General features: G+C 43.7%; 1 protein-coding gene across 2 annotated transcripts in view; it reads right to left on the reverse strand.

The window, feature by feature from the left end:
* The window catches only part of BCHE (butyrylcholinesterase), a 91,816-nt gene that overhangs the window by 4,729 nt on the left and 71,408 nt on the right, over window positions 1-15,679 (reverse strand). Inside the window, exons 4-5 of one of the 2 annotated variants that reach the window (XR_009764119.1) lie at window positions 12,722-12,810; window positions 9,851-9,933 (exon numbers count right to left, since the gene is read on the reverse strand). Coding sequence is in view for 1 of the 2 variants with exons in the window: in XM_061637225.1 (XP_061493209.1) it covers window positions 9,767-9,933 (167 nt within the window). In the remaining variant the exon portion in view is untranslated. Of the gene's footprint in view, window positions 1-9,766; window positions 9,934-12,721; window positions 12,811-15,679 lie in introns of those variants that run through there. The other variant, XM_061637225.1, reaches the window with a different exon arrangement.

The following is a 15,679-nucleotide window of genomic DNA, read 5'->3' on the forward strand; positions in this document are numbered from 1 at the left end:
AATTTTAAAACTGCAATCTATTAAACCTGTGTGATCTGATGGACTGTATACCTATTCCCCTTGTAGAGCTATAATTTCCAGAGTGGTTTAACAATCAATCCCTCTTCTCATGGAACTCTGAGCACTGTAGCTCTATGAGGGATCTCAGCACCCTTAACAAACTATAATGCCCAGGTTCCTTTGAGGGAATCAATGACTCTTTAAAGTGATATAATGCTGCTATAAATGTCTGATGTGGGTGTGGCTATTATTATTTGTACACAACCGTTGGATGAATAGGGTGGTGATATTCCAGTCTCACAAATCCGGGCTCCTGACCCTGCAGCGGATCATGAGAGGAAGCTCCCAGCGCCCCCTCCACTGCGCAGGCCCGCAACATCCTCCTGCATGCTCCACCTACCTCTCCCTTGACATAAATGCTGGTTGTGCTGTGAACTCAACCCTGCCATCAACCAAGATGGTGGCCAAGGTTTCCCTAAGGGGCTGATGCCCCTGCCACCATCTAGATTGATGGCAGGGATGTGTGTGTGACGTCCTTCCCTGGTTCTCCCTGTCAGGTTCCCACCTGCTTGTGGCTACTGCCTTTCACTAGGCACCACCAGGGATACCACCAGTCCGGACCGTCCTTTATATGGTTTCTCACTCCGCTCTAGCACAGATCTCACTAGATCCCCCTGCTAGGCAGCACCACCAGTCACATCCTATAACCAATACTCCCAGAGACTTTGCCTGAGTCTCTCTCTAGCTGGTTACTTTTGTGACTACGTGCTTATGCTGTTCCCAACCCCTTTGTATCTTTATAGATAACGCATACAACTCTGGGTTGCTCTGGATACTTGAATTGTTATTATCAGAGCTTGGAAAAGTTACTTTTTTGAACTACAACTCCCATCAGCCCAATCCAGTGGCCATGCTGGCTGGGGCTGATGGGAGTTGTAGTTCAAAAAAGTAACTTTTCCAAGCTCTGCCTCCCTTCACCGCTGCCACCATTAGATACTGTTTCTGTTCAGCCTTGGTAATTACCTTGCCCTCCCTTCTGGTATGTATATCCCCCAGCCAAGGATCAGGCCTTTGGTAAACCAAATAAGTATTTATTAAATATCAGAAATAACAAGATTAGTTCTAGAATGTTTCACAAGCGTATGGTTTCATCTATTCCTGTTTTGTACTTGACTTATTGTTAATCAGAACTCCAACTCCCTCTTTCTCCACACTCCTGACCTCCACCCTCAAGCACCTCTTTCTCCACACTCCCAACATCCACCCAGATTCAACTGTCATTCTTCCATTTATACTCCCAGCCATTCAAACGCTCAGCCAATCATCCAGCATTCTACTGCTCATGTACTCCCCCCTCCTCTTTCACTCCACTTACCATATGTCTTCTATATAAACAGCACTTAGCATATTTACACTATAAGCAGGAACATCACATTCCCCCCCCCTTAAAATAACAGCAAAGTATTATTCCTGCTCTAGGATTCATACAATGTGTTAACAATAAAAAACAAGTCTCTTTGGGGAAAATGTCTTTTTTGCATCCACGTCTGGGTCACGTCACTGCAGTCCTGGCCACCAGCCTTGAAAGTCCATCGGCCAATACATTGTCCTTGCCTTTTATGAACTTGAAGTCCACCTGGTAATCTTGTAGAGCCCAGGACCACCTCTGCAGCATAGTGTTATGATTTTTCATAGTCTGTAACCATAACAATGCTCGATGATCCGTCGTCACTGTAAATCTTCGTCCCCACACGTATGGGCGCAACTTGCTCAGTCCCCACATGACCGCTAGGCACTCCTTTTGGACCAACGAATAATTCTTCTCCCTCGATGTCAGCTTGCAACTAAGATATGCCACTGGATGTCTGGTGCCTCCTCTCTCTTGTAGCAAGACGACTCCCAGCGCTAGGTCCGACGCATCCGTAGCCACGATGAATGGTTGCTCGTAATCTGGTGCTATTAATACAGGCCCTTGGCACAAGGCTTGCTTCAGAAGGTCAAAAGCCTTTTGACATTCATCCGTCCACACCACACACTCAGCACACTTTTTCCTTGTTAGCTCACGCAAGGGGGTTGCGATTTCCCCAAAATTCTTTACAAATTTACATTAAAAAACAGCCACACCTAAAAATGCCCTAACTTGTTTCTTAGTTAAGGGGATGGGCCACGATTGTATTGCCTCAACTTTGCTCCATAAGGGGGTTATTTTCCCGCTCCCCACCTTATGTCCTAAACAGATCACTTCATTCAACCCAAACTGGCATTTCTTGGCTTTTATTGTTAGCCCTGCTTTCTTAAATGCCTCTAATACTGCTGTCAGGTGTTGGACATGCTCAGGCACCGACTTGCTGAAAATGGCCACATCATCTATATAGGCCACTGTGAAATCTGACATGCCTCGCAACACAGTATTAATTTGTCTCTGAAAAGAACTTGGTGAGTTCCTTAGTCCCATGGGTAAAGTCACAAACTCATATAACCCATCTGGTGTACTGAAGGCAGTTTTGGCTCTGGATTGCTCGTCTAATTCCATCTGCCAAAATCCTTTACACAGATCTATGGTAGAGATAATGGTTGCTGCTCCCAATAGCTCTAACATTGCGTCCACCCTAGGCATAGGATACACATCTGGTTCACATTCATTCTCTCTCTCAGCAGGCATCCACAGTCTATATAAAATCCCATTCTCACACACAATTTGATTCCTCAGATTGTCAGTAAAGGGAATCTTTTGTGCAAGGGCTTGGTCCTTCATTTGCTTCAAACTTGCATCCTTATCCAGCTCTTCCCTGAACTGCTCTGCCTCTTCACTAGAGACCATTCGATATAGTTTGTCTCTTTTAGCAGGCCTGCCAGGGGTTGCTATGGCGACCTTAGGCTCGATAACAGGTTCCACCCTGTTTTCTTCGGCCTCTGTTAAAATGGTTTCTGTTGCTTTGTCAAGTTGTTGTCTGGTCACCACATATATTTTTCCTTGTGCCCCCATAACATCTCTTCCCAGTATCACTGGTTCTTGTTGTTGGGCATTAATACCTACTTTACATATTTCCTCCTTTCCTCTCCACTTTAATTTTATCAGGGCCATGGGTATGCTTTCTGGTTCACCCCTCACTCCTTGGATTGTCACCGTTTCCTGAGGTAATATTTCCTCAGATTTTATCAAATCTGGCCTCAGTAACGTCTGAGCGGCACCAGTATCAAGCAATGCCCAATAATTTGCCCCTTGCACACTCACTTCTTCCCTCAGACTTGAATCAAAGTCTTTTACATTTGTCCAGTTTATCTGGCAGAACTGAACCTTCTTCGTTTCTAAGTCCCTTGGTTCTGTTTTCACTGCCCTTCCCTGAGCAGGATTACCAATGGGGTTGGCAACCTCACATTGAAAACGTAGGTGCCCTGGTCTACCACATTTATAACATAATTTCTCTTCCATTTTAGGGTACACAGATCCACTCTGGGGTGTCCTGTGCCCTTCAGACTTTATTGTAGGACTCACTCGCTGTGGCACCACATCCTTTCTGCCACCATTATATGGTCTGGCTTTAAACTCTCTTGATGTTTTCCCCACCCAGCCAGTTCTATTGGAGGCAAAGTGATCTGCCAACTCTGCGGCCTCTTGAACAGATGTAGGGGAACGGTCTTTGACAAGGAGCCTTATTTCTGGTGGTAACTGATGGTATAATTGATCCAGTATCATGAGGCTTTTCACCTCTTCCACTGACTGAGCTTTGGCACTTCCCATCCACTTTCCAAATATGTCCATCAATTTTGCTCCCAGTTCAACAAAAGACCTCCCTGCTTGGATCTGACAGTTTCGAAATAACTTCCTAAAGTAGTCAGGTCCCAGTCTGAATCTTTTGCACACTGCCTCTTTAAACTCGGCATATGTGACAGGCCTGTCTGAAGGGAAATATTGGTTTACATCTGCCAATTCCCCTTTGATCAGATTTGATAAATATTGCATATATTTATCCTCCGGTAGCCCCCACATCTGAGCTGCCTTTTCGAAGGTGTTGAGGTAAATCTGTGGGTATTGTCCAGGTTCAAACACCACAAAATCTTTTGGTGTAACCTTTATTTTGGTTTCATTTCTGTCCTTTCTTGTTTCATCAGAATGAAACTTATCTCTTTCAAATTTTAACTTTTCCACCTGTATCTCAGCATCCAATGCTCGTTGCTTCTCCCTCTCCTCAAACCCCATTCTCATCCTTTCAGTATCCATTCTCATTCTCTCAATTTCCAACTCCCGCTGTTTTTCCTTCTCTGCACCTTCCATCCTCAATCTCTCAGTTTCCAACTTTAACTTCTCTCTCAAATATTCTATATAAGCGGGATTGCTTGAGTACCCTTCTGGGTTCTCTTCTCTGACAGGTTGTTTTTGTTGAACAGATGCAAATGCTATCAATGCTACTCGCAATTCATCTACCCCTTTACCCTCGTGAGGTAAACTGAATGTTATGTACTTCTCCACCAGCTCCTCTCTTTTCATCTTTATATATTCAGCCATGTTTTTAGGAGTTCACTCGCACTTTGCTACACACTCTTTGCCAGTCACTCTCACAAGTAATCTTTATTTGTTATTTCTTTTAGCCACACCACTTTTAGGGACTCTCTATTGTTCGTATCCCACCGCTACAGCCACCACATGTGACATCCTTCCCTGGTTCTCCCTGTCAGGTTCCCACCTGCTTGTGGCTACTGCCTTTCACTAGGCACCACCAGGGATACCACCAGTCCGGACCATCCTTTATATGGTTTCTCACTCCGCTCTAGCACAGATCTCACTAGATCCCCCTGCTAGGCAGCACCACCAGTCACGTCCTATAACCAATACTCCCAGAGACTTTGCCTGAGTCTCTCTCTAGCTGGTTACTTTTGTGACTGCGTGCTTATGCTGTTCCCAACCCCCTTGTATCTTTATAGATAATGCATACAACTCTGGGTTGCTCTGGATACTTGAATTGTTATTGTTCCACCCTTCACCGCTGCCACCATTAGATACTGTTTCTGTTCAGCCTTGGTAATTACCTTGCCCTCCCTTCTGGTATGTATATCCCCCAGCCAAGGATCAGGCCTTTGGTAAACCAAATAAGTATTTATTAAATATCAGAAATAACAAGATTAGTTTTAGAATGTTTCACAAGCGTATGGTTTCATCTATTCCTGTTTTGTACTTGACTTATTATTAATCAGAACTCCAACTCGCTCTTTCTCCACACTCCTGACCTCCACCCTCAAACACCTCTTTCTCCACACTCCCAACATCCACCCAGATTCAACTATATTATACTCCCAGCCATTCAAATGCTCAGCGAATCATCCAGCATTCTACTGCTCATGTACTCCCCCTCCTCTTTCACTCCACTTACCATGTCTTCTATATAAACAGCACTTACCATATTTACACTATAAGCAGGAACATCACAGTGTGCACATAGCAAGCATGCATGCCATCAACCAAGATGGCAGCAGAGGCATCAGGCCCTTAGGGAAGCCTCAGCCACCATCTTGGTTGATGGTAAGCATGTGTGCACGGAACGGGCAGCATTCTTCAAGGGAAAGGTAGGTAGGTGGAACATGCATGCGTGTGTGTATGTGCCGGGGTCCGGGGCAGGCTGGTGCCAGCCTTGAGCACTAGCCACCTTGCCCTCCCCATGCACCTCTCTTTGTTTCTCCTCACCAGTCTCTGCAGCTTAGCACCCTCCGGGAAAATCTGGGCCACCTAATGGGCTAAGCAGGTGTCGGGTAGCAGGGCTATAATCCGGGCAAAATCCAGCTAACCAGGCAATATGGCAACCCTATGGATGAAGGGCAGTTTACATTTAAAAACAAAACAAACTGATGCATTTTTCTTCAAATTGCATCATGAAATATTGAAGTTTTCAGTCTCTGACATTAGCTTTTTACCTAACCATATATAGAAAGATGGCATGTATCAATGTGTGCTTAGGCCTGAACATGAAAGACACTCAAAATGTGGACAGGATAGGGGAAAACCTGCAAGCTCCCCCATGTTCTCACATGTGCCCCCTTTCAGTCCCTAACCTTTCCCCTGTCAAGCAGGGAAGATACACAGGGGGGCTTCTACTTGCATTTATTTGACTGTGGGTACAAGCCATCCATGCAGTCAAGGATTCTGATAAATAAATGGATTTGTCCATCTCTAATGACAGATTAATAAATTACCTATGTCATAATTTCTGGCAGATTTAGAGTGAGACCACATTTTATCCCCTGTCCCCCTCTTGTTGAAGATGATTTCACTAGCCTACTATGTAATACAGAAGCTAATCTACTGATACTGGTTATTTCACAGAACATTTGGTTACATGCAGCACAGTTGTTCATCAATATCATCCTTCAAACAGATAGTGTATTCTATTATAATTTCTGTGAGCAATGTCAGATGATGAAAAGGAACATTTCATCAGCTTCATAACATACTCAATTTTTGCCTGAAACTGGTCCAGGTTTACATAAAACACACGCTTGTTTTTTAATCTCTCCCACATTCTACATATGATAGGATGTCATGATGCAAGAGATGATTCAATAACAGGCAAAATAAACCCTTGCGGTTTAAGAAGATACCTATAGCCAACAGATATTTCTATCAAACTTTGCAAAGCAGGAAAATTGGGCAGCTACAGTGAATGCATCAGGGGAGCAGGAGACCTGACCTCCTCTCTGAGGTATTGTACTGCCCTACACATTTGTAAAAATGCAAACACCATTTGGGTTGGTCTTCTACAGTCCAATCCACTTCCTGTGTAGCTTGGGCGAATTTGGTAACATGTGCCTCTCAGTATATGCAATCATGCTTAGGATATGTAAAACTAATCATGGGGAAGGAGGAGAAGAGGGAGGAAGGGACGAAAAGAAGGCTGAAGGGGGCAGGGGAGAAGGAAGAAGGAAGAGGGGAGGGGAGGGGAGAAGAAGGGAGGAAGAAAGAAGGGACGGAGGGGAAAGGCAAGTCTGATCAATTGCATGATTGAGTTCAATGGGATTTACTCCTGTGCAATCATGCTTAGAATAGGTAAAACTGACCATGGAGCAGGAGAAGGGAGAGAGGACAGGAGAAGAAAGGAGAAAGGTAGGCAAAGGAGAGGGAGGGGGCAGGAAGGAAGGGGCAAACAGGAGGGGATAGAGGGAGGAGGAGGAGGGAAGGGCATGTTTGATGGTTTGATTGTTTTTTTTATGTCAGTGGGATTTACTTCTGTACTCCACAGTTAGGACAGGTGAAACTGACTTGGGGGAGGAGCAGAGAGGGGGAAGAGGGGGAAAGGGATAGAAGGGGAAGAAGGGGAAGAGGAGGGAGAAGGGTAAATGGAGGAGATTGGGTGGGCAGGCACCGGGCAGAGGGAAAGCCCCTTTCCTTTCCAAAAGGAAAACTTTGTGAACAGTATCATTCTTTTTCAGAGTTTCCCCCACCTTTTTATTCTACAGCAGGCACATGTAGTCTCCCACCCAAAAGTCCAATAGGGGTCTGGATTTTTTTCTCTTGTTTTACACTTTGAACTCTCAATTCTCTCTGACTGTTTTGTGTATTGCCATGAAAACTTTGAGGGTTGGTAAGCAACTGTTCCTGAGTTCAGGACTATAAGTTTTGTAAGGTTTTGTTTTGAAAGGAGCTTATGGGAAGCAGGAGAATTGCATAGGGGGTATTTTCAATTTAACATTGTGAAATGTGAAAAATCCATGCTGGCTATCGCATACAGCCACTCTTGTGGCTGTATAATAAAATCTCTCAATCATCCAATGGAAAACAATGTGTCAGATAAAGAATACTATGCTCTTTCCCCACTAGGAAGCCTTACACATAACAGCTATTTGCAGAACCCAACAACCAAATCCAATTTATTTGTTAGCTTTCATTGTCAGAGATGCAGATAATCCCGACCGCAACATAAAGATATGACACATGTGACTAGGTTGAATATAAGTACATAAGAGAATTCAAGCACATAAAAGAGAAATAAGATGAAGATGCTGCAGTGGCTAGCCCCCACTTCGTAGGAAAAATCTTGGTCTAGATATAGTTACGTGCAAAAAAAATGTATGTGCAAAGTTCAACACTTGCCTCTATCTATGAATGTCCTGACTTCTCATGAACAATATTCACCAACACATATATATTCCATGAGAATATATAATTTAAAGCATCATCCCATGTTCCAGTACTGAATTCCATATAAGTTACTTCTAAACATTTTCACACCTGTCCCTCACTGGGGATGCAACTTTTTAGCAGATGTTAATTTAATTAATTTAATTTATTTTAATGTTTTTGTGATTTTACTGTTTACAATTTTATTATGTGCATGTTTGATTTTATTTTTGTAAGCCGCCCTGAGTGCCCTATTATAGGGTAGAAGGGCGGGATAGAAATATTTCAAATAAATAAATGTTAGTTGTGATTCACACAATTGTTATGATTTCAGCCTTCCCCCCCTCGGGGGGCATGCTTGTTTTTTCTTAAATAAGTCAGCTTCTGATTTATATGCCATAAAGGAAAATTGTAACCATTGCACAGAGCTACTTAAGGAATTCAGTTTTAGATTGTAAAAACACCATACATTTAAACTAATATTTAAAGTACATGACTTCCCCCAAGCAATCCAGGGAACTGTGGTTTACTCCTTACAGAGCTACCATTCCCAGCACCCTTAAAAGGTAAAGGTAAAGATGTCCCTGCACTTGTAGTGCGAGTCATTTCCGACTCTTAGGGTGACGTCTTGCGACGTTTACTAGGCAGACCGTATATATGGGGTGGGATTGCCAGTTCCTTCCCCGGCCTTTCTTTACCCCCCAGCATATGCCGGGTACTCATTTTACCAGCCACGGATGGATGGAAGGCTGAGTAGACCTTGACTCCTTTTACCAGAAATTCGACATCCTCCTTCCATTGGAATCGAACTCTGGCCGTGAGCAGAGCTTCGGCTGCGTTACCACCGCTTACCACTCTGCGCCAGGGAGGATGCGCCAGCACCCTTAACAAACTACAGTTCCAAGGAGTCTTTGGGGGTAAGTAAGGTGCTTTGCTGGATACAACCACTTTTCTAGACTCAGAATGTGTTCAGAGGTATCCTTTTCTGTATTATAACTGTATGCCCTTTGCATCTGCCTCTGGTTCCTAGATCTTGAGATCACAATTTTTTTTTAAAAAAAGTAATCTAACAAGCCTGAGGTCGGCCCATCGCTATTTAGAAAATTCACTGTTACGGCTTCCAAGGCTGCAAGGGAGTCTAAATTCATTACAAAGTGAAACCTGCAACTAATTTGAATTATGATTTAATTACTGAAAAAGAAACGCCAAGTTCTGTCCACCCCTGGTTGCAAGCCCAAGCATCCTTACTAAGAGGAAAGTCCTGCTGAACTTTGTAGGGCTTGCTTCCAAATGAATATTACACTTCCATGTTTTGTTTTTTATATGAATGAGAATGCAGCTGTTCTCTCTCCCTTTCATTTCAACGGGGTTCATGCAGCAGGTGTTCTCAGCAGACTGTGCTCATACAATGGACAACAAATCTCATGTGGACAGAGCTGAACAGAGGATGTGAAACATGTCCACATCTATATATTACACAAATTAATGAAAAAAAAGTTAGTTAAATGAAGAAGGTTGTCTTTTTGGAAAGACCTCTGGGTTAAATTTTACACAGATAGTTCTTGCCCATAAAAGCCTTGAAATTGAAATTTAGTAGCAGGAAAGTGACTTTGCATTAACCAATTTGCTGTACATACATACATTGACCACCAAAATTACCTGTCATCTCCAGGACTTTGGGAAAAAATATATTCCAGAATCGGCACTGCTGGGCACGTAATTTTGTATGAATCTTTGAAGAGTCTGTGCTTAATGTTAAGTATTTTTGTTCAGCGGTGGTGAAGACTGGCCATCTTGTCCCATTAATCTGAGTCCCATTGGGTGTTCTAAAGAATTAAAGAGAACCATTAGATTCCTCATGGGAAATTACCTGTGCATATCAGTAGTTTAAAATTATCCTCCTGAAAAGTTATTTTATTTCAAAGATTGGTAGGTTTGCATGGACTTACTTCAGTACTTCTGAAACTAGATAGAATAAATAGCAACGTCCCCAAAACTTTAAATGGGATCATAGCAAAAACAAGTTTAATTAAGAATTTAGCAATATGCAGCTGGAATATGTATAATAAAATAAATGCTCATCAGCTCCATGGATGAGCCCAAGAGGTCAGGGAGAAAATGCAATCTCATGGACAACATTAAGGGAAATAAATTCACTAGGTTGGATTGCCCAAAGTGCTTAATAAGAACACTAATACTTTATTCAAATATGCAAGAACATTGTATTGGAGGGTGTTTTTTTATGTAGACATCTTTGCAAATGTGTGCACCCATACAGGTGAAATTAAAAAAAGTATTCTGCTTAAAATAAGGTGAAAGAAGAATGAGTTTCCTAATGGGAAAAAAGTAACCTTCAACTGTTCAAAACAATTAATTGCAAAAATGAAGTGCTAGTCAATGAAATACTGAAGTAAAACAGGAATGCCCTCCAGATGGTGTTGGGCTCCAATTTCTATCAGCCCTGGACAGCATGGCTCATGGTGAAGGATGATGGGAATTGTAGGCTAACAGCATCTGGAGAGTGAAAGGCAAAGAGTGAAGCTGTATAGAGGATGTGGGATCACAGCAGTAGGTTCTGAGCTGAATTATGCATAGCCTTTAGACCAGGGGTGGGGAACCAGTGGCTAGATGACAATGAACTGCAACTCCCATCATCCCTGACCATTGGCCATGCTGGCTTGAGCTGATGGAAGCTGGGAGTCCAAAAGTATTGGGAGGGCCACAAGTTCCCCGTCCCTGCTCTGGGCTGTCAATACCAGTCTTCCCCAACCTGATGCCCTCCAGATGCTGTTGGGCTACAACTCTCATTGTCTTTGACCATCTTCCAAGCTGTCTGGGGCAGATGGGTGTTGTAGTCCAAGACATCTGCAGGAAACCAGGTGGGGGAAGGCTGATTTGTATAGTCCCTATGTGTGTGCAAAAGGTACATGCATAGAGACTGTGCAGACAACCTAGTGAACGGGTTGCCAGGTTCCTGGCCTGAGACTGATCCTGTATCTTTAGGAGAAGAGAAAGTCAGCCAAGTGGAGGTGTTCTTGCAACCCTGCAATGGGAAAAACCACAAGATGGAATTCTCCCTTTCCCCTGCACAACTTTTAAAGATACAGAAGACCTCTTGGTTGCCAGGCCCAGCCTCCAAGAGGTCTTCTGTATCTTTAAAAGTTGTGCAGGGGGAAGGGAGAATTCCACCTTGTGGTTTTTCCCATTACAGCGTTGCAAGAACACCTGCACTTGGCTGACTTTCTCTTCTCCTAAAGATGCAGGATCAGTCTCAGGCCAGGAACCTGGCAACCCTAATGAACATGCATAGGTGGGAACAGGAAGTGCTCCTATGATCCTACACTCCCCTATGCATGTTTACTCTATGTAGCTCAGTTGCAGAACACATTTTGAAAGCAGAAAACCTCAAGTTCAGTCCCTGACATCTCCAGCTAAACAGGTATGAGGTGGCAATAGGGATGGGAGAATCTATCCATATAGCACAGTGGGGAGGGGGTATAGCACAGTGGGGAGGGGGTATAGCACAGTGGGAAGGAGAGCCTGGCTGGGAGTCCAGAGTCTGTGAATTCAAATCCCTGCTCATGTCTCCTGAGTGTCAAGGGCCAGCTAAAGATCACCCCCACAGGGAGTGGCTCAGGGGTTACGTGCCCTGCCACCTGTACAGCCGTGGGCAAGCTGCATAGTTCCAAGGAGCCCAGTTTTCCCCCAGCTGGCAGTTGTAGACGAGGAAGGGGCTTGCTTGTGCAGCTGTGGCAAGTTGAGCAGGCCCTAGCCAGCCAGGGAGGACTAGCCTCAGAGGGAGGCAATGGTAAACCTCCTCTGAATACCGCTTACCATGAAAACCCTATTCATAGGGTAGCCATAAGTCGGGATCGACTTGAAGGCAGTCCATGGTTTCTCTCACTCTCATTTTTTTCCCAGTCTTTAAATCAATGGGTGGGTAGTACTCAGTGCTAATCCTACCCAGAGTACACCCATTGAAGTTAATGGACATGACTAACTTGGGTTTATTAATTTCACTGGGTCTACTCTGAGTAAGACTTACCTAAATACAATCCAGTTCTCCACATTTCCATATCAGGTTGCTATTTTTCAAAAAAATTATCATGGAAGTTCATCAATTTTGACTGCAATTTTGCCTAATATATGCATTTTTACAAAGCAACTTTGCCTAATATTATATATTGTTATATATTAATTTCATGAATATGCACATGTTATGCACCTTTTACCATAGTAACTACATTTTTGTACCCAGGGCCACTGACAGTTGGATAAAAAGAGTCCATTTCTATTGGGCGTGGGGCCACCAGGGGCTCAGACTCTTAGCTTTCATGTTTTTAAGAAGTTTCTAAGTGCTTATTAAATATATATACACCAAAATATCAGCTGCCCCCCAACTTCTGTTAAATGAGCTAGAAAGCTGCTGCAATCCCTGCCAATAAGCTAGCCAGTAAGTGAAATCACAGTTGTGATTGATAAGGGATTTGTTGAACTCCAGGCAATAGCTAGAAACCCTTCCAAGTCCTGAAAATAGCTACCTTTTCCTGCTTGTCTCTGCACACTGGTTAATGGTGTGTGTCTGAGCATAACATGAGTTGAGTAAGTTTATACCTTTCAACAGCAGCATGTGTCTGCCCAGCCACTTTTCTCTCTGTGTGCACATCCAGCAAGAGGTCCAGAACAGCAGGTCACAGCAGGACCTTAATAGGCATGCACAGTCAACAGTTTCAGGCATGATGATAATAAAAGTGTATGTGCTTTTTTAAATTACTTGCAAAACATAGCATACTAGGGGTGCTCTGCCTCCCTACTCAGTTCACTTACCACCCCCCAGGCCCAAACACACACACCAGGCACACCCAGACATCCCCAAGCACTCACACACAGAGACTCTCTCTCTCTCTCTCTCTCTCTCTCTCTCTCTCTCTCTCTCTCTCTCACTCACTCACTCACTCACTCACTCACTCACTCACTCACTCACTCACTCACTCACTCACTCACTCACTCACTCACTCACTCACTCACTCACACACACACACACACACACACACACACACACACACACACACACAGCACTCTCAAACAGACACTCAAAGGGACATCCACATACACAGGGACTCAAAAACACATACACTTGAAAATGCACCCCAGACAATTGCAAATGCCCCACAGGCACCCTATTCCCCTCGCCAACACCCCTCACAATTCTCCCCAGTGCCTCCAGACACTGGTGCATGCCAGCTGCCATTGACCCACTCACACTCATTGCCTGTTCCTACACTGCAGCACTGCCCCTGCAGCTTGCTCCTGGAGATCCCCTTTGACCAATGGTGCCATCACACAGCTCCATGCAGCACACCTAGGCCACCTCCCCACCTAAGGCATTTACCTGCCTTCCATTCAGGTGGCTGCTGCCACTGCCACTTCCCCCTGCCCAGCCACTTGCCTTCCCCCTGATCGCTTGCTTGCTTGCTCCACACCTTCCCTCTTGCCTTGCCTGCTCACTCACTCACCTGCCTGCCCCACACCCACTTGCCTCATTGACCCTACACCTGGCTGCTCTACTTGCTTGTCACTCACCCCCAGCCATTGTTGCTTCCCTCACACCCTTGCCTTGCTTGCCACCCTGCCCCATCCCATGCCCCCACATGATGCTGTGTGACAGTGTGACATCATGACGGCTTAGGAAAATGTTATATAGTTAGACTATACATTTTATTTATCTATTAAATAATTTATGAATAGAAATAAAAGATGTGTACATGCAGCTCCTGATGTCATTGCAATGTGCTATAGTTTTCAAAATATATGGAGTCAAACACATTTAAATTTTCCTGGGCTGCTGAACAGGGTGGTTTATGTGTCTAATTCGTAGCCTGTTTTGAAAACGCTCCCAGAATGAAGTTTTAATCACTGTTGTGAGAATAAGGCTGCAATGCTAATCCCATGTACCTGGGAGTAAACCCCATTGAATTCACTAGGACTGGCTTTTGAGTAGACATGGTTGGGGTTGTGCTGTAAATCAAAGGGACTTTTGAGTAGATACAGCAAAGGATCGTACTGTAAACCTTTCTCTCCAATCCCATTTTTAAGCAATTAAGCAGAGGTTACTTAGGTATTGCTGCTGTGTTTTCGCAGGAAACTAATACTGTTTTTGAAACAAAATGTTCTGGAATGACGAACTGGTTTTGACGACAAACAATGCTAGGGGGTGTATGTAGTTTTACATCTCCAGAGTGTGTCTATGGATCTTTCCAACAACCTTGTGTGGTAGGTTAGGCTGAGAGTTTGTTCAATCAACTTGCACATGCTCAGTGTGCGTGTGTGTGGATGCAAGATTTTTTGTTGTTGGTATTTTCCTGCAAAATATCAGAACTGTGGAATGTTGCAGTTAAAGCAATGTGCGGGCTACCTTTGTTTATGTTTTTCCCCCTTCACTCTATGGTTTGTGAAAATGACATAATATATTTACATCTCACTTTTCTGCCTAGGTCTCCTCCCCCTTTTATCTTTTCAACAACCCTGTGATGTAGGTCAACCTGACAGTTGGTTCAGTCAAGCTACACAAGTTTTTTTAGCTGCTCCTACCTTTGGAATGTTATTTTAATATTTAAATGTTATTTAATAATTATATTATTATAGTTTTCAAACTATTTATAACTAGGTATAAAACAACTTGTGAGGGCAGGGACTCTGAAAGGCAGGCTGACAATCTGTTAAATAAATACAGCTAAACTCAAGACTGTGGATTCAAAATAACCATTCATATTGGTAATATATGTACATAAGCACCACTTCTTACTAACAGATTGCAGGGAGGTGGGGTGGGTGGGAATGTAAGGGGCCCAATCTACATATGATGTACTGGGCCCAGGAAATTCTGTTGACATCCCTGTTTATACCCAATACTTGAATGGAGAACTGAACTGCAAAAAATTGGAGAAGTGTGGATTTCAAAGGATGGCTGTGTTTTGGTTCACATATTGTTTCAGAAAGTGCAAGTTGGTAGTCTCACCTTTAATTCCTCCCTCATCCCCAGTGAGACGCCAATGGGAAAGAGCTCTGCCTGAAACCTTGGAGAGCTGCTCCCGGTCAGAACAAACAAGTAGTTAGAGCAGCCTTTCCCAACCAGTGTGCCTCCAGATGTTGTTGGACTACAACTCCCATCTTCCTGACCATTGGCAATGCTAGCTGAGGCTGATGGGAGTTGTGGTCCAACAACATCTGGAGGCACACTGGTTGGGAAAGGCTGAGTCAGAGGGACAAATAGCCTGACCTGGACTAAGCAGCTTCTTATCCTATCACAGCTTAAGCATTTGGGTACCAGCATGAATCAATAAGAGGAAGGAGCAGAGTTCTCTTTTACTGGCTTCTATTCATGTTTATTAGCTATCTCTCGAGTGTGTGCACAGTAAAAATCACAAAGCAAATTCTCCAAAGCAAGGAAACAGTTATGAAAGCATCTCTTAAAAGAGGTTTAAAAATGTTGTGAATACTCTTTAAACGGCACTCAGAAAGGAGGAATGCAGTAAAAGACTTGAAAAGTGCAAGAGTTGAGATGGATAATTG

Source organism: Rhineura floridana, chromosome 7 (genome assembly GCF_030035675.1).
Source record: "Rhineura floridana isolate rRhiFlo1 chromosome 7, rRhiFlo1.hap2, whole genome shotgun sequence".
Taxonomy (NCBI): domain Eukaryota; kingdom Metazoa; phylum Chordata; class Lepidosauria; order Squamata; family Rhineuridae; genus Rhineura; species Rhineura floridana.